Source organism: Musca vetustissima, unplaced genomic scaffold (assembly GCF_032173495.1).
Source record: "Musca vetustissima isolate MV318-11 ecotype Yass unplaced genomic scaffold, APGP_CSIRO_Mvet_v1 utg28317, whole genome shotgun sequence".
NCBI classification, from domain to species: domain Eukaryota; kingdom Metazoa; phylum Arthropoda; class Insecta; order Diptera; family Muscidae; genus Musca; species Musca vetustissima.
In genome coordinates this window covers 1-19,141 of record NW_026874637.1, presented here as the reverse complement: position 1 = coordinate 19,141, position 19,141 = coordinate 1, and the positions used below count along the sequence as shown (strand labels likewise).

The window sequence follows — 19,141 nt, the reverse complement described above, 5'->3', positions numbered from 1 at the left end:
TATAATCGCATTGTTTGATTCTAATCCGGATTGTTTGACACTAAAATCCGGATTGTGAAGATACATTTTTTATGAGTTTCTTTTTAAAAACGTAGCAAATTTCAGTAGGGGAGACTGGGGCACCTTCGGCACTTTTTTTTTAGAGCTCTATATCTCAGGACTTATTCAACATATATAACAACTTTATGGCTGATTATTGTCCTCTGACACTTAATTATAAAAAATAGTACCAAAAAGATATAAAAAAATAGTATTAGTTAAAAAATTTTACAGTTTTGTAAAAAAAGTCAAATTCGCCGAATGTGCCCCAACCCGGGGTAGCTTCGGCATTTGATGGGGCACATTCGGCACCATAGTTATAGCCGGGTAATTGTCATCGCTTTCAGTCTGGTTGAAATTCTGATCCTCTAAAGGCACTATTTGGTTTTAATACGCGACACAATGTTTGAATTTTAGGGCTATATTTTCTAGCGGCGGACGTTGAAATCTCAAAGTCGCACACACCATCAGAAATAGGTGTTTTCTATCGCATTCTCGTTAATACAAGCACGTTTAGTCTTATATATGTAATTTCGAACCATATTAAAGGATTATTTTTAAAGCCAAACTCAAAAACATTTTAAGGAAATAATATTGCACTATCTGTATATGGCCGAATGTGCCCCACTTTAAGATGCCGAATGTACCCCGAATGTACTTTTTATAGTTTTTTTCATTTTTTTCGATCAGTTTTGTAAAAACATTATATTTTTAAATATTACTATAATAATACACATCGTAGTTAACAACTTTTATATAATATTGTCTTAAAAATTTCAAAAGTTTTATACACGAAATACTTACGAAATGAAATTGAAATATTACAGAAACATTTATAAAAATACAAAAACCCATGTATCTAAAAAAGCTTATTAGCTAGAAATTTCAAACTTTGTGTCAGTTATTTATTTCGATACTCGATACCTATATATCGAAACTAGTTATGTACGGTGAGAGCTTCATATCGAAAACGCGAATGCCGAAGGTGCCCCGATGCCGAAGGTGCCCCAGTCTCCCCTACTTATTTTATGTAAAGCTCATATTTTCCCGTGATATGTTTTTAATTATAATAAAAACATATCACGGGTCAACTTGGAAATCCGGATTTGGTTATGTTATCAATCTTTCGGATTATCGAGATTTCACTGTATTGTTAAAATTTTCAATTCGGGACTCCACTGTAGTAAAAAGTAAGTTTTGAGATTGCCCCCTGTGAGGTTTGAACTCACGACCCCTGGTTTACGAGACCAGTGCTCTACCACTGAGCTAAAGGGGCTTTGGATCTGGCCGGTGTTCATACATAATTTCAAAACAGTGACGCGATGATATTGAATAATTTATGTTCTTAAATTTATTATTTATTCAAAAATTCCCAATTTGTGAAATTTGCACAAACATTGTATTGTGTTTTCTCATGCATGATTCATCACATTCCATAATGTCTTCCGTAATTACTTATCCATAGATGGATAAAGAAGAAAGTACTAGAACATTCTGGAACTTTTGAAAATTATTTTACAAATTTAATTGTCTAAAAATAGAAACTTTGATGATTTGCCTCCTGTGAGGATTGAACTCACGACCCCTGGTTTACAAGACCAGTGCTCTGCCACTGAGCTAAAGAGGCGTTGTCACGCCTTTTCTTGGCAACAAATGTTAAATTTGAAACTCTACTCTCAAACTCAGTGTTTTGGGCCGGTAAAAAAGAAAGAAGCCCTGATTTTAAAACATAATTGTAATGAAAGTAGTTTAAAATAGATTCTGTGTAGTATTTTATCTGAAACAATTTGTCTTTTTATCAATAGCCTATTTCAAAGATAACATCAGTTTGTTATTTAAAATCGGTATATTTTTACAATTAAATATGTATATAAACAATAAGAACAACACAACCTATTGACGCATGCCTCAAGTTATGTATCCATTGTGGATTTCTAGGAAATTTATATTAACGAGGGAGTCAGGCCGAGATTCTCACAATTTCTTCAAAGTAACTAAATTTGTAATACAGTTTGAAAAATTATGGGCCTGATAAACAGACCGTTCATTTTTTTCTAAACTTTCGCAAACAACGAATGAAATAACTTAACCCGACATTTAGATTGTTCATATTTTTCATAAACAAACATGTGGCTTAAAATGATTCCAACCATTCTAAGGACGAAAAGAAGATCACTTTTGGGGGTGTTTTTTTCAAAAACTTTCCCCATCTAGCATTTAACCATTCCTCTAAATACAAAAATTATCCTTGCCTCCTGTGAGGTTTGAACTCACGACCCCTGGTTTACGAGACCAGTGCTCTACCACTGAGCTAAAGAGGCTCTTTATCACCCAAGCTTCAACTTGAAGTGCGATTTGCGAATTAAATATTCAACAAAAAGGACAGTGTTTTGAAATTCGTACACATTCTTAAGACGAAATTAAATTTCTTGAAATTTAATTATTATTTCAATATGAAGATACCTGTAAATAAACGAAAACGTAAAATTTTTTCTACCATTATTCGAAATATTTATGACATGAAATAAATTTTCATGATTAGTAAGCAAAACCCACCATAAAATAATTAATAAATGTTTGCAAAAAAATAATAACAACAAAATGCAAGACTGCCAGCTTAATATTACACATCAACGGCTCCATCAAGGCCTCTTTAGCTCAGTGGCAGAGCACTGGTCTTGTAAACCAGGGGTCGTGAGTTCAATCCTCACAGGAGGCATATCACCATTTTCGTATTCGAATTTTTATAAATTTTTTTGATTATATTTATTTTTTTTGTTCATAATAAATAGGTAATTTAAAGCAGGAAATAAGAAAAACAGTAAGTCAAATATGATAAACTACGTACAACCCATGCATTTTAACTAAATACCATTTTGAGACAATAAAAAATTAAAATCATGGAAATTGTACTGGATTTCGTTAATACAGTGGGTTAAATTGAATATATGCTAAATGAAACCTAATAAAGTAGTTATGTTGGTAAAAAGTTATAATATAAATTCCATTTTATAGCAATTGCTGTCCCATGTTTTACTGGAGGAGATCTAAGGGCCATGGAAACATATACAAAAATATCAATTTCAATTGCCTCCTGTGAGGATTGAACTCACGACCCCTGGTTTACAAGACCAGTGCTCTGCCACTGAGCTAAAGAGGCTATGTCAAGCCGTGCTTGGCACCCAATTTCATCTTAGTACTTATATAATGAAATTTAAGTTCTTCTGATATCTTCCTACAATATTTGCTTAAAATGGGGTCAACATAAAACACTTGTATTAATAGAAGACATTCATTGCTGGGATGTAAAAGGCAAATAAGAACATTAAGAACGTATTCGAATAGGGCTATTTGTCATTGACGAAAATATAATGATTGTTTTCTATTGACTTCGTCTTTTACCATACTTGTTTCATTGAAATTATTAACTTAAAATCAATTTGAATTATACTAATTTTTGGGTCATGCGAGGCTCTAGTCGTCGTAATATGATATTATTTGATCTTAATTGATTGTAGACCTCATAAATTTTGCGGACTATATTATGGCCGCTGATCAGATTTATCGAAAATTTCCATTTAGTTTTAGAATCTTCTGAAGGAAACATAAACTAGAAATGTAGAGTTTGGATATAATGTGTAAATATTAATTTTCTATGCGTATGTCCTGTAGTCGGCAAGCCCGCTAGATATTTGCCAATTGATTAGAAATTATTAACGCCAGAATAAATATTTAGAATAAGTGAGTAAAAAAAAAACAAGTAAGAAAAAGTTCGGCTGATCTGAACTTTGTATACTTTCCACCATAATGTTGACATTCAAAATATCTAAAATAAATGGAGGCACCTAGGAGAAAACGCATGTTATGAAGGACCTTGAACATACCGAGAAGAACGCTGGAAAAATGTGTTTTAACTTTTCAAAATACCGAATAGTGGAACTATACCAAAACGGGAATCGATACTGATAATTTTCGGTAATGAGATTTGACACCCAATAAGAATACAAAATACCAAATTGCAGCCAATTCGATTAAAAAATAGTTAAAAATCCCCAAAATACCGAATATTGGGTGGTACAGTCAAATGGGAGCAACCCTGAAAAATTGGTCAATACTAAAATTTTTGGTACGGAGATGTGTTATACAATGAGAACCTAAAATATCAAATTACAGCCAATTCAGTTGAAATACGTGTTCAAAATCCGCAAAATACCGAATGTTGGCTTACTGTTATGTGAGTGCTACACCATAACATGGACAATTGGCAATACCGAACATCCAAGCAATGCCTGTGTCATATTGACCGTACGACTTTGTGGCGATAATCCATTATGATTCTTCTGGACGTTTCCATTGGGATGATTTCTATTATTAACAGGAAATATGAGAAAGTTTTACATACAAACTTACGATACGATGAATATAATGTTTTTTGTAACATGGTTTTAGTAATCTGACTGTAATTTGGCATACCGATTTCTTCGCTATGTCGTGGATATAATGGTCCTACCCCAGTTTCTGTATTTCCCCGACAATTTTTAGGCAGTTTGAACGCTAGCTTCATGGTGGATTACATAAAAAGTTCGACCGAGCGAACTTAACTGTGTTTTTACTTTATTTAATCATCCCTTTTTAATAACATGGTCACAGTTTACAAATAAGTGGGTGCAATTTGGCTTACCGGGATCATCGGAGATAACTAACACATTTACAAAAAATTTTCAATGTCCGCTCAATTGTTTGTATTTCCATGGTCCGAGACGCATTTTTAACCGGAGAGCCTGTAATGTGACATACCGCATTCTTAGTGGAAAATGTCGTGGATTCCCGAGAATTTTTAGACAGTTTGAATGCTAACTTCATGGTGGAGAATATAAAAATTTCAACCGGTCGAACTTAACTTCGTTGTTATTTGTTTTAATTATTGTTCCATATTTACCCATTAAAATAATAATTACATATTATATCCTAATTTTCCATGAACATGTTATTATAAACAAAGCACCTTTTTATACAATATAAAAAGTATACATTATAAAACGTCTCTAGTATCAAAAATTTCGAAACTTGTCTGTGACTAAAAGGCAATGTTCAATTATATCTCGATCTGAACATTTTTACAATTTCTCAATTGCATTTCGAATTTTTCCGATGAACTGAACCTTTTTCAAATCATGAGTGATTACTGGTAATAAAAAACGGTGAAGAGATTAACTATGTTATTTTTTTATTACCTGTGAATATCACTCATGATTGGAGAAAGTTTATTGTAATGATTATCCACATTCAAATGAAAACTTTTCGTCATCGTCAATAATTTCTTCGTGAAATCATAAGATTTATTACTTGTTCCAGAAATTTCATTTCAATTTGAAATTTTCAACCAAAAAAGTCATGTATTGCCTCCTGTGAGGATTGAACTCACGACCCCTGGTTTACAAGACCAGTGCTCTGCCACTGAGCTAAAGAGGCTTTGAACCCGTTGGGCGCAGATTAAAACTCCGATACTCAGACAACAGTTCAATTGTTCTAAAAATAAGAATTTATATATTTATAAAAAGTACACGATTTTTATAAAAATAATGTTGGTATTTTTAAAATAAAATCTTTTCAAATCCATTAATTAACATAGTTGATACTTAGTAATTCAAACCTGTCTTAAATTCTGAAAATAATTACATTCTACACAATTAAATTCAAAAGAACTTTGAACAAAATTAGAGTTTCCAGATTTTGGTGATTTGCCTCCTGTGAGGATTGAACTCACGACCCCTGGTTTACAAGACCAGTGCTCTGCCACTGAGCTAAAGAGGCATATAACGGTTGGTTAGCAAATTGCCTATATTAAAATGTTAAGAACTGTATTCTGTTCTATGGTTGGTTGATGTTCTTTGGACACAAACACTACATATATTGTTATGTTATTGTAACAGACTGTTAAATATTTCCGCACACTCTCTTTAATTGTTCTCAATAACATTGCACTTCTCTTCATCGGTTATTGTAAGAGAAATTTCATGTTATGACGCATAAATATTCTGTATTTGTATTTTGCAAATTGAGTTGCTATTTTTTTTTCAAGATAATAAATGTGTGTGAATATTGTATTGTTGTTGTCCGTTCGTTCATTCTCGTTCACCGCCCTGACTACAGCTGTTTAGATATGTATATTTATTTGTTGTAAACAGCACTTTCTTTCCGATTTTGTATGTAGGGATGGATGTTCGTTCGTTTTTATTTATTTACATATTTATAGTTGATTTGTTATATTATTCACAATTTGTGTTGATTTTATTAGAAATGGAAAATAATTTCGCAATTGTTTAATTTATTTGAAATATTTATTGACCCAAGTAAAAGAAGAATATTCACTTAGAACCTGAAAAGTAAAATTACTATCAAGATGTCCGAACCAAATATTCTGCGTGGAGGTTTCTAGATATTATGTTCCCAATATGATAGATTACACGTTTGTTAGCTTAAAAGGCTCATTTCGGTTACAATTCATTTATAAATATTAATTTTTTTTGTTCGTCATTTTATAATAATATCCATTTCAACAGAATTGACTGTAATTTATTATTTTGGGTTCTCATTTGTTAGCAAATTTTCCTGTCAAAAATATCAATATGTGTGCATTACTATTGCTCGCACAAACGATACAAATTGTAGTACTTCGCATTCTCCTAGCACATATTACCAGAGTTCTACATCCACCCGGTACCCCGTAGTTCAATATTTTGTATTATTGACCTATTAGAATTCTAGCTTTACTCCTTTGTCTTCAATACGTTCGTTATTATACCCTACACAACAATGTTGTAAGGCCACTAAAGCTTTGTGTGGTCCAAAAGTTTGTAACACCGCGGAATATATGACCCACCTTTTAGTATACCGATCGCCATATTCGGACTAGCTAAGTTGATCTAGACATGTGTGTCCGTCTGTCTTTCCATTATAAATTGTAAACACGATACAGTCCACAGTTATGGACCAATCGCCACCAAATTTTGTATGTAGGACGGGTTCTGGCCAAAGAATACCGCTATTGTTTTTTGTAATCTTTAGAAAACTAGAGTTCACTGGTAATTGTGTAGGGCCCCCTCCGACTATACTGCTCGGCTTACTTGCTTTTATAATCCAACAATGCAGCGAAGTTTGTGGCATATATCTATGATCATCTTTTGGGAGCACTGTTGGATGCTAGCGTTATTCTTAATTATTCATGTTGAGTAAAAGAGCAAAATAATGACAGTAGAGAAAGGGCGTAACAGTCTCCATACCCAAACTACGGACAATCTCTAACATCCGTTTGTCTACTGATCTGATCGGGTATGCGTTCGTTGTGCCGGAATCCGTCGAAGATGACAACCGCAGCAGGAAGAGTTACTCCAAACTTTGACAGATGCTCTATGCTCCAAAATAGAGGACAAAGTCAAGTGACATTATCCTCAATTCAACATCGAAGTCAGTTAACAAATCCTCATTAACGAGGACATTCGCCTTCCTCGGAAGTGGTGAATGGGCTGGAGCATCAAAAGGTTACAAATATTTCTATACCCTCCACCACAATTAAGTTATTAAAAATCGATAATTTTATATAGGAACTCTGAGATTAAAAGAAAAATGAGGCTAGGTACTATACAAAAACGCCGACCAATATATCCCAATATCAATAAACCTTGGAGTAGTACCAACATATGAGGCAAAAATGATCTGTCTTAAATATTGTGATCTAAAATATAAACTTTATTTAATTTACATATCCCAGTCTTAGACGCCAAAATTTGGTGCACCCAAATCTGAATTGTACCAAATTTTGTACCATTTAGTATACATGAGTACGAATTTTCAAAACTTTTTACCTACACCAATCCTACACTCCAATAGTAATCTTAATAAAATTGCAGGATTCCAGCTGTATTGGTTCCTCCAAAAGCAAATTGTCCCTAATTTAGTACTGTTTAGTACTTTTCGTATACATGAGTGCACACTTCCAGAAACATCTCCTTACATCTCAACCAAATTTCAAGTTTTTACCTCTGTCCATTCACATGCTACGAAATTGTAACAAATTTAGTACAGTTTTCTACGATTAGGGGATTTTTAGTTTGAATTTGAATTTCGCCAAATACAAATGGTACCATATTTAGTACTTTTCGTGCGTTCCTACTAGAATTTCCAAAAACCGAGGTTTAAGAGTGACCCTCACCCAAATCTTCAAGATTCTAGATTCAGCCGTTTCGGCTGGACGTTGATGAATCGTTAAAAAATTAGGGATGACATGACATAGTTGTACATAAGAATTCTACGGATGATTTGAAGACGTTTTGACCTTCCAAAGGGCCAGAATATTGTAGCAGACTTAAATTTTAATAAATTCCAAATTTCAACATGATTTCAATTTTTTTAGTTGTAATACATAGTATTAAAATAATACGTAACATTACAGTGAAGTTCTTCTAATTTAAATTTGACATTCCGTTTGCAAATCCTCGAAATATTTACCAGTCTTTAGACCGATGTATAGAGATTTGAAAATTTGCCCATATATTTCTAGTACTTCGAGTTATTGAAAATTACATTTATCGGTCCAAGTTTTAGTATTGGCCATTATAAATCCCTATTATTCAGTATTTAATGATTTTCAACACGATTGACTGCAATTTCATACTCATTGTGTAGCAAATTGTTCTACCAAATATTATCAATATTGGTTTAATTTTTAAGGGAGCACCCATATAACTGTACCTCCCAAATTTCGGTATTTTGGCTAAGTTTTTCAAACCGTATTTGCTCTATATTTATATTTTGGGTTCACATTCTTCATTTTGGCATAGCTCCAATATACATAAATATACACACGTTTTGTGCTTTGAGGACTTCGACATGTTCAGTGTCTTAGCCCAACTTTCCTTTCTGAGTGTCTAAAGATTGATATTTACAATTTAGCATAGCATTACTCCCATATGAAATTCCCGATTGATTTCACATTAAACTCATCGAAAATTTGCTATAGCTTCTAATATAGCAGTTGGGCGCCATTTTATTACTTTGGGAATAAAATCAAGTATAGCCATAGAAATATTCACTGATATTTCTCTAAGAGCTAATTCCATCTGGCAATATCCGTTTCATTTTAACTCTAGAACTTGCCACCAAACTTACTGACACAGAATTAATCCTGTATTTTGTATAAGTGCATTTTTTCAGATAGAGTAGTACCCTTATTTAATGCCACGTGTCTTATTTCTGAAATATAATTTCAGATATTAATTCATCCAACCATTTACACATGTCGTACTCATATCGAAGCATATTGCAGAACCACCTTTTACATTTTCTCACTTTAAGATTTTACAAAAAACTAAAAAAAAAAAAACAAACTATGGACGTGAAATTGTTGACGCTGGTGTCTTCCAAACGTGACAAAACCCATTAATTATATTAAATGACGACAGAATTGTTTCTGCACCTGTTTACACTTTCCGATCGACATGTATGTAATGCTGCTCGTGCTGCCTTCCTAGTTCATTTGTTGTAGCTCGCTACTCGCTTCTTGTTATTGCAAATTAATGACATTATCAATTTATGAAAATTCCTAAATAAAAATTCAATAAAAAATACTTTTTCCGTCTTTCAATTCGAACCAAACAAAAATTTGTCTACTTTGTTGCATTGCATTGAAAGTGGCATCGGGGATGCCTTCCAACTCTCAGCACACATTGCAAAAACGGAATACAAACAAAACAAGTTGCAGACATTTGTTGAAGGAATAGTTGGACGGGTGGAATGGATGGATACATTCGAAACGGGCCAGGCAGTCATACATTTTAAAATGTGGCAGTCGATGAAAACCCAACCACCACGACCAGCTGCATGTTGAGAATGAAATATTCTGGCATTGCATGAGTTACACATACCGGGGTATGTAATATGTTGAAGGTCCATATGTGTGTAAGTTTGGTATTGGACCAGCCAGATAGTTGAAGTGTGCAGTAAGAGTATACAAATGTAACGAAGGTGGTATATAAATGATGGTTAACTAGTAATTCGCATTTTTCGTAAAGACCAATGGTCTCTATACAACCCAATTGGCCCATATAAAGACCTGTTGTCTCTATATCGATTCAGCCCAATTGGTCTATATAAAGACCTGTGGTCTCTATATTATTATATCTATATATAAAGACCCGAGGTCACTATACAGCCCAGTCCAATATTCCCAAAATTATTACACCCCTTGAATAAGAAGCTGGCCATTTGAACCAAAACTTCCAACAGATGTGCTCATGTAGAATTACACATATGCAGGGCAGATCGGCACGTAAGGCTAACAAAATCAGCTTCGGATACGCATACCCATACAGAGATACATATGTGTATAGGTATGACACATTCTCAGTATAGGAATAAGAAATACATACGCACAACTTCTTTATGGCAAATGGAGGAACCTTGGCACCAGCCAGCAACAGTAATCCTCCCTGGTTTCCCACACATAACATACCTTGATAAACCGTTTCCATCGAACAGAACAAAAAAGCTAAAGCAATACCTCATTTTACAGTAGCTTTCGACAAGCATGCAACATTTTGTTGTATGTTGTAGAAGCGATGTGTGTGTGTGCGACTGTTCACGGCACCTCATCGACTGCTGTTGCTGCTGCTGTCGATGTCGTCAACAGCAGAAAAAAGTAAAAGCAACATTTACTATTTTCCTATGCTAGACGAACAGCAATTTTAGCAACAGCTTCTAATCACTTGCAACATGTTTTCTAACATTTTCCACGAGGCGCGGAAGCGCATCTAATGGCGCTTTTCCAACCAACCTGCAGTCACTTAGCCAGCCAGCCAGTCAGTCCATCCAGTTCTAGGCATCCTTTTTCGCTGGCAATGCAGATGTTTTTACGCTAAATAAGACGACAGTCTAGCGCTGAAGGATTTTGGTGGTTGGATGGGACACCTTGGACGTCTTGGCTTGGTGGTGGCGGCAATGTTGCCCAAGAATTTCTGTTGCAAAGGGCGGAACTGTTGTTGTTTTGTGCCACCAAATACCAGGCTCTCAAAATCATAACAGCCGTTGATGTGAAGGCACTGACTAGAGGTGGTTGGGCCACAATCTGCTGGAATGCCGTTGCCTTTGCACGAGTCACGAGTGTATCCTTAGCGTGCGTGTTAACTTACCAGCCAATGTTGTTATTGTTGTGTTCGCAATGTACAAGAAGTCCAACCGTCTGTTGTACTTTATACGCATACACCGGGACTACAACACAACAAAGACGGCGACGACAACGACACGGCGAGGAAAACACAACACGGTTATGGTTTTTGCTACATGGCCTGCCTGGCTGCCTGCTTGACTACCGAACTGGATGTATGGATGGCTGGCTGTTTGGTTAGCACTCTGTTGAATTTCCATTCCTTTTGTACGACACGACACAGAGTTTGCTGTTTGCCTTTTCTTTGTATCTGTTAAAAGGAGTCAGCAGCAAGAAGAGGCAGATATCACCTAAATAATAAATTCTCTGGCTCGCTCCCTCTTTCACATCAAAGGGCCTCCTAGGAGATATGTAGTCGACATCGTCATTTCATCCAGCCATTCGAACAGATATTCAGCCAGTTTCAACAACAACAGTCTTCACACTGTTGTAGCTGTAATGATTGTTGAAGGGAATGTTTGTTGCAGTACCACCAAAGCAGAAAGAAAAAAAGAATCCAGTAAAACCGGTCTCTCCATCAGCCACTGTCTGTTACTGTGGCCAAAAAACCACAAGAAGAAGCAAAAAATCGAAATACTACCACCATCACTGAGTACATGAATAGAGTGAAATACCAGTAACTACTTGCTACTATAGTGTTGCTATGCCATAGGTTATGGAGCTGTTGTAGCCAACAGCACCATCATCATTATCATCAACGTCGGTTCACTTGAACAAAAAAAGTAGAGCAAAAGTAATGCAGACATTATGCAGAGATGTCAAATCTTTGTTTTATTGGAGGGGCCTAATGAAAATTTCATATAATTAAATAATATTCCCCATGTGGTTTCGTGTCGATGCTCGGGTCATAGTTGTGTCCTCGAGAACGACCAGAAAAAATTACAAAAATTAAGGTCCATAAAACTGAAATATTTGTAAAATTATCTATGTTTATAGTTATTTGAAAGTTCTAACAGAACTTTCTGCGCTCTGAGAAGAGGATTTATATACTGGATTTATATACTTCAAAGCCAATCATATGTTTATGGGATAAGTGTACCAGTAGTCGACGCTTTAAAGATTTCCGCATTTTAAACATTTCACCACCCAAAGTGTGTTTTTTCACTATATTTTATATAAAATATATATACTTTTTAATTAATCTTCCCCTCCAAAAATTTTGAAAAACAATTTTTTTAATAAATCTACACCTGTTTCGAAATTTTGTTTACTACCTGATGCAATAAAAATTTGTTGAATTATTTTGTATATATAGTTTTTTTCTAGGTAGCGCAAAATTGGCTAGCGAATGATTCAAAAAGCGTGATTTTCTTTTTGGGCTCATTTCAAGAATGAACTTATCGCGATAAAATCTTCTCCAAGCGAATGTTCCCACGCACATAACAAACGAGTGAGAGCACACAACAACGATCTTGCGCTTCTTTTGGGGGTTGAAATTATTTCTGACATTCTCTCACGAATGATAACAATCATTCCCTAATTTTCGCAAATGCTCAAAACAGTAACAAGAATATCCGCTAGCAAGAGGAACTAGTACGTCGATTCTTAGCTCTTCAGTGACTAGTGCCACTTTACACCCCTTAACAATGTATTTAACTGTTTACTTTAACATGGGGATGTCATAGGAGTTAACCAATTGAAACTTCTTCGCTTACCCGAGGAGTAGTATTATACTAGTTATAGGTTTACAGTCAAAGACTAGTTACATTACACTACCCACCTTTCTAGTTCCGTAAGTCCGGTACCAGTACCGTTTTTATGATACAATTAGCAATTAAAACACTCATTTATTAGTTTGATTTAAATTTTTATTATTTTTTTAAATTAAATATAAATAAAACCGTACTACTTTCATACTGCAATCAGGGACGTACGCAGGGGGGCGGCGCGGCTCTACCCCCCCCCCCCCGGAATGAATTTTTTTCACAGTAAATTTTTGCTTGCAACAGCGATTTTTTTCATTTTTTTCAATTTGATGCCACCGCACTTCAAGACGATCACAAAAATAGTGGTTATTTCCAAACAAAATTCATCTTGCATTTATGAAGAATAACGGATTTTTTATGGAGACCAACCACCAAAAACCGTGTTTTTTCTTTAAGATCGCAAGAGACTCCTTCTCGTTTACTACAGGATAAAAAGGTAGTCAATTGGTTCGGATGATATTACTTTAGGATGAAATTTGAAACTGGTACGGTATAACTAGTGCTGGGACTAGCTACATAACATCAGAAGTGGGAGAGAATGTTTAAATATTTTTCTCTTCTCTTTCTTTAATATCCCAAGTGACTCCTCCTCGCTTACTATAGGATAAAAAGGTAGTCAATTGGTTCCTCTTGGATTACTTTAGGGTCAAATTAGTAACTTTTACGGTTTTTAACTAGTGCTGGGACTAGTTACATACCATCAATTGGAATTTTCATTGCTAGCGGGATGCTCAACACTTTCTGCTACACACACATTCATTCGATGTGTGTGTTTACTTTTTATAACCTCCACCATAGCATGGAGGGTATATCAGTTTTGTTTTCCCCTTTGTAACGCATTGAAATAATCATTTCCTACCCTATAAAGTATATATTCCTGATCAGATCCTTTTTGGGGTAAGTCCCCATATAACCCCCTTTTTATACCCTTCAACGCACTGTGGTACAGGGTATTATGCCTATGTGAATATGTTTGTAACAGGCAAAAGGAAACGAAATAGACCCATGATTCCTTTTGAGAATATGCATAGAATCACTTTCTGAGTCGATTTAAGCATGTCCGACGGTCTGTTGATGTTAAATTGTAAAGAAAGTACAGGTCGCATTTATCATCCGATTTGGATGAAATTTGGCACAACTCATTTATTTGGCCCAAGGACGAATCCTATTAAAAAAAGGCTATGGGAAAATCGGTTCAGATTTAGATATAGCTCCCATATATATTTTCGTCCGATTTAAGGTAAATGGTGCGCCAAGTCCCTAAATATCTTTCGATTTGCACGAAATTTGGCGCAGCGTATTGTACTAAGTCTGGAATGATGTGTGCTAAGTTTCGTGGAAATCGGTTCAGATTTAGATATAGCTCCGATATATATTTTTGTCCGATTTAATGTAAATGGTGAACCAAAGTCCCTATATACCTTTCGATTTGCACGAAATTTGGCATAACGTACTAACTTAACTTTAGAATAATGTGTGTTAATTTTCTTGAAAATTGGTTCAAATTTAGATATTACCTGTCACATATATATTTTTGTTCTATTTAAAGTAAATGTTGCACCAAACTCCTAATGTTTGTCTGATTGGCTCGAAATCTTGCACAACGTATCCAATTGAGACTAGAATGATTTCGTTTTGTGGAAAATATTTCATGAAGGTTTATTTTTGTTTTGACATCAAAAAATGTTAAGAGAACGCATCAACGCTGGTGTGCACGTCTGCCCAACTATGCCCTTAAACTACGAATATTCCAGCCTTACCACACGCCAGTGCACTAATATCACTTTTCTTATTGGAAGTTGGTTTAGATTTCGTACTCTTATAGTACGAATTTCCACATATTCAGCCTTTTAACACTTCATGTCGACCATTTTGTTCGAAACAAATTTGTTTACATTTCCTCGATACATGGTGGGTGACATTGTATTGCAGCAAAAGAAAAGGATTCCCACCAATAGGTCTTACCCTGTAAAGGAATTACGATATATCTTCATTATTCTCATATAAATCGTGGCCGTAGGTGCTCCACATATATCTATGCTGGTGATGTTTGGCCGAACAATCTATATATGTATATAAAATAGAAAAAAATTTGTTTGTTTGTATGTTACCGATAGACGCCAAAACCGCTGAACAGATCTTAATGAGATTTACACTATATATGGGGGCATGCCCTGAAAGTAACATAGGCTATATAAACTTTTAAAATTCCGCGTGGATGAGGAGTTATAGCATCATGTAATATGCGTTTATCTTATGAACGGTTACAGACAACCCATTCAAAATTTATCTTTATATCGTAGGAGTGAATACACATTATTCATAAAAATATGAGCGAGATAAGATCGGTGGAAATGCACTCTCCGTTACACTTAAATAAACTACATGTAGGAAATAAAAAAAGTTTTGTTTCTAGACTCAAAAACCGTTGAACAGATTTTACTGAAATTTTTACCGCACATCATCCCATCCGAGGGAAATAATATAGGCTATATAAACTTCCAAAATTTCGCGTGAATGTGGAGTTATCGCATCGAAAGTAATTATACATCTGAACTAATATTCATTTTCTAAGCATATATCTTAAGAAGGGTCACAGATCCCCACTTCAAAATTTGTCTGGGTCACTTGGTAGCAAATACGCATCATCCCTATAAAAATTGGCGCGATACAATAGGGGAAAATGTACTCATCACTGCATTTAATTAATCTAAATGTAGAAAATGGAAACTCTTTTGGTTGTTGACACAAAAAAACGCTAAATAGATGTTACTGAAATTTTCGCAGTAAGTCATACCAACCCACGTAAGTAAGATAGGCAAGATAAACTTCGAAAATTCCGCGATGACGAGGAATTATAGCATCAAGAGTAATCATACCTCTGAACTAATATTCATTTTCTATACATACATATGTATGTATATTTGAATATATTAAATAAATCGGCTCATACAAATTTGTATGATACGCAGATATTAAATACTAATCTTAAATGACCAGGAATTAACAAAATTGGTCCAAATCGATAATGTTGGACTCATCATTTTTGGCCCTTTTATGTTATTATAAGTAATGATAAAAACACCAGTTCAGTAATTCCGCTAACGTCTGCTGTTTTTTATCTCTCCATTATCTACATATTGGAATAAAATTTGTTTACAATGAAAAATTTTTGACATTCTAATTTTTACATTTTGTCAATGTGTGAAAAAAAATAAAATTTTGGATTTTTTAATTTTAACCAGTAAGGAAAGTAGTAAAGTCGGACTGGGCCGACTATATAATACCCTTCATCACTTTGGTACAAATGTATCCAAAAAGGCATCGCCTTTTCGAAGAAACATTGACATACAATTGAATGAACTTAAATATGTGATATTTATCTATATCTAAACCGACTAACATCAAACCCTACACATGTTATCCTGCAACTTATGCACTGTTTAAAATTTAATATCAATCAGACACCCATTGATTATTTGGTGTACAATTAACATGAATAAGTTAAAAATATATAGCAGCTATGCTATATCTTTATCTGAACCGATTTCAAGGAAACTTGCAAGTGATTAATTTCTATTAACTTCAGTACATTGCACTATGGCCGAAATCGCGATTTTGGCGGCATAAAATATTTCCCGACAAGCCAGCTTCACTAAATTTGGTATGCAGAGTTATAAAGGTAAACAAATTAATTTCAGAAAAAATGGGCGGGCCACACCCCTTTTTTCACAAACTAATGACAAAAAGTCTTCCTTACGAGCCAGCTTCACTAAATTTGGTATGCAGAGTTATAAAGGTAAACCAAATAATTTCAGAAAAAAATGGGCGGGCCACACCCCTTTTTTACAAAGTAATGACAAAAAGTCCTTCCCGACAAGCCAGCTTTACCAAATTTGGTATGCAAAGTTATAAAGGTATAAACATAGGTTTGTGAAAAAATGGGCGGGTCACGCCCCTTTCTTACAAAGTAATGACAAAAAGTCCTTCCCGACAAGCCAGCTTTACCAAATTTGTAATGATGAAAAATAGATTTGAAAGCACTTCCCGATTATATGGACTTTTATTAAAAAGGTTACATGAGAAAAACAAGTAAAAGTATCAAGAAATTAATATATTTATAATGTATATATATTTTTAAAAGGAATAGGGCTTAATTAATCACGGAATGTTTCTTCATTTTCTTCCGCTTCTAATTCCAATGAATAATTATTTAACGATTCTAAGCTTTCATCAGAATCAGAAGTATAATCGTACCTGGAAGCTTCTTGAGATGTTGAAGGTAAAAGCAGTTCTGGCGATATTTCTGGGATTTTAAAAAGATGAATGACTTCTCGAGGAAATGGAAGCTATTTTGAACTATTTGTACGTTCTTTTAAACATAAACTTGATATATAAGGATCAGAGCTATCCATAGCTCTATGAAACATGTCAAGTATGTTGTGCATTATTGAATCCTTTCGAGCATGGCCAGCTCTGTCTTTTTTATAATATTTGTTTCGCGCTTCAGATGCATTTTCTGCAAGGCAACCTACGGGTACTACTGATGCTCCAATTATTTGTGATGAATGGACTAAAATTTTGTGTAATGTGGCAGACATCGAGTACCATTCGTAGTTTTGGAAAAATATTTCACTAGTTTTAATACAATGAGCGCGAAACTTTGGAGAATCAACTTTGAATTTTTTGTTTCTTTTTTAAAAGGATTCTTTTCTCTTCTGCTCCGCGAACTTGCCATTTTTTTCAAATCAAGCTTGTATGAAAGTTTTAAAACAAACTCGAAACTACGAATCCACGCATGCAAAGGACTTATCCATATTTTAATGCGCGGCCTTCACTTCAAAATGTGGAGAATCAAAGTTTTTTATAGTTCGAAATTGCTTTGGTCCAGCATGACAGATGGGGTATTGTTGTGTACTTTTAGTTTCAGTTAACACATTTAAGACCTTCCCGTCTATTAATGTCATATATAAATTATAGTTGACTTTAATTTGTTTCCCATTACTTAATATGTATTGTAGTGGTTCCAACTTCTTAATCTGGTTATTTAATTGACGCATATTTTTGTACTGTTGTTTAGTTAATCCGTTTTCTAACAAAAACGTCAGAGCTTCTTCAGGTGATATTGGTGTAACTTCTTTATGGCTAGTATTAAGAACTTTTCGAATTTTGGATGGTCGGTTTAGAGATATAACAACTTGTTGTAGGACAAATGTCAAATCCGCTGAGTGCGATTTTTTGGCAGATATAGAGGCAGCATGAACTAATAGTTGCGTATTGTCTCCTTGTTGGGAAGCTAATTCGGAAGCTAATCTCCTTTTATTTCTTTCGCCGCTATCAACATAGGTAGTTTTTGGACGACCGATAGCATTGATCTTTTTCGGTACAAATAAAATTGTTTCTCGACCCAACCAATCCTTATTATATTTTCTAAATCCTTTCTCATTTCTGCATTGTCTATCCCATTGTCGTTTAATAAAAATAGATAAATTCCGTGATTTAGTACAAATTAATTTACTTAATTCAGAATCAATTTCGTATGGAATTTTTCCTTTTATGTAATTCGATACATTCCTCTTATTTCTCAACCAAAACTCAAATATTTCGGAATTTTTGAATCTGAGTATTTCTGCAAAAGGATGAATAATTCATTCGTTAGCAGTCATTAGCAGACACATTCAGCATGACATAAAACTAGAGTTTTCTACGAACAATCACATATAAAAAGTTCCCGTAACACTTTGTTACATTTTTAGTTTTACTCCACGAAAAATTAAAAAACTCTAAAAAATTTCACACAAAAAATTCACATAGAACACACGAAACTACGCACGAAATACGAACATTTAGCAAAGTGTATTTATATATAGTAAAAGTACTCACCTCGAGAATTAGAATTCATATTTACAAAGTTTTTTTTACAAAAATTAATTTTTAAAAAAACAGCTTTTAATTTTACCAAATAAATTGCTGGTTCACTTGTAATTACACGTGTTAGAAGTTATGTAAACATTAACAGCTGTTTGTGCGTAAACAGGGTTGCCAATAGTAATTTTTGTTTTTGATTTATTCTTATCAATATGTTGTGTATTGAATGCTGTCAAAAAATTTTTTAAATTGTAATGTTGAAAAATTGACTTTTTGCCGCCTAAATCGTGATTTCAGCCATAGTGCA

The 19,141-nt window shown here is 34.3% G+C and overlaps 1 protein-coding gene and 7 non-coding genes across 8 annotated transcripts; 1 reads left to right on the top strand and 7 right to left on the bottom strand.

Moving 5' to 3' along the window:
* Positions 1–1,243: 1,243 nt before the first annotated feature.
* Positions 1,244–1,315, bottom strand: Trnat-cgu (transfer RNA threonine (anticodon CGU)). Its single transcript has one exon. It is a non-coding gene; the product is annotated as a tRNA-Thr (tRNA).
* A 279-nt stretch (positions 1,316–1,594) lies between these two features.
* Positions 1,595–1,666, bottom strand: Trnat-ugu (transfer RNA threonine (anticodon UGU)). The gene has a single exon. It is a non-coding gene; the product is annotated as a tRNA-Thr (tRNA).
* A 622-nt stretch (positions 1,667–2,288) lies between these two features.
* On the bottom strand, positions 2,289–2,360 carry Trnat-cgu (transfer RNA threonine (anticodon CGU)). Its single transcript has one exon. It is a non-coding gene; the product is annotated as a tRNA-Thr (tRNA).
* A 326-nt stretch (positions 2,361–2,686) lies between these two features.
* Positions 2,687–2,758, top strand: Trnat-ugu (transfer RNA threonine (anticodon UGU)). The gene has a single exon. It is a non-coding gene; the product is annotated as a tRNA-Thr (tRNA).
* A 369-nt stretch (positions 2,759–3,127) lies between these two features.
* Trnat-ugu (transfer RNA threonine (anticodon UGU)) lies at positions 3,128–3,199 on the bottom strand. Its single transcript has one exon. It is a non-coding gene; the product is annotated as a tRNA-Thr (tRNA).
* Positions 3,200–5,439: 2,240 nt separating this feature from the next.
* On the bottom strand, positions 5,440–5,511 carry Trnat-ugu (transfer RNA threonine (anticodon UGU)). The gene has a single exon. It is a non-coding gene; the product is annotated as a tRNA-Thr (tRNA).
* A 270-nt stretch (positions 5,512–5,781) lies between these two features.
* Positions 5,782–5,853, bottom strand: Trnat-ugu (transfer RNA threonine (anticodon UGU)). Its single transcript has one exon. It is a non-coding gene; the product is annotated as a tRNA-Thr (tRNA).
* An 11,270-nt stretch (positions 5,854–17,123) lies between these two features.
* Positions 17,124–18,868, bottom strand: LOC133335138 (uncharacterized). Its single transcript, XM_061543445.1, has 3 exons — positions 18,850–18,868; positions 17,972–18,595; positions 17,124–17,260 (listed from the first exon to the last, which is right to left on the bottom strand). Exons 1-3 carry the CDS (start codon positions 18,866–18,868, stop codon positions 17,124–17,126), a joined length of 780 nt encoding a protein of 259 aa, XP_061399429.1.
* Positions 18,869–19,141: the final 273 nt, after the last annotated feature.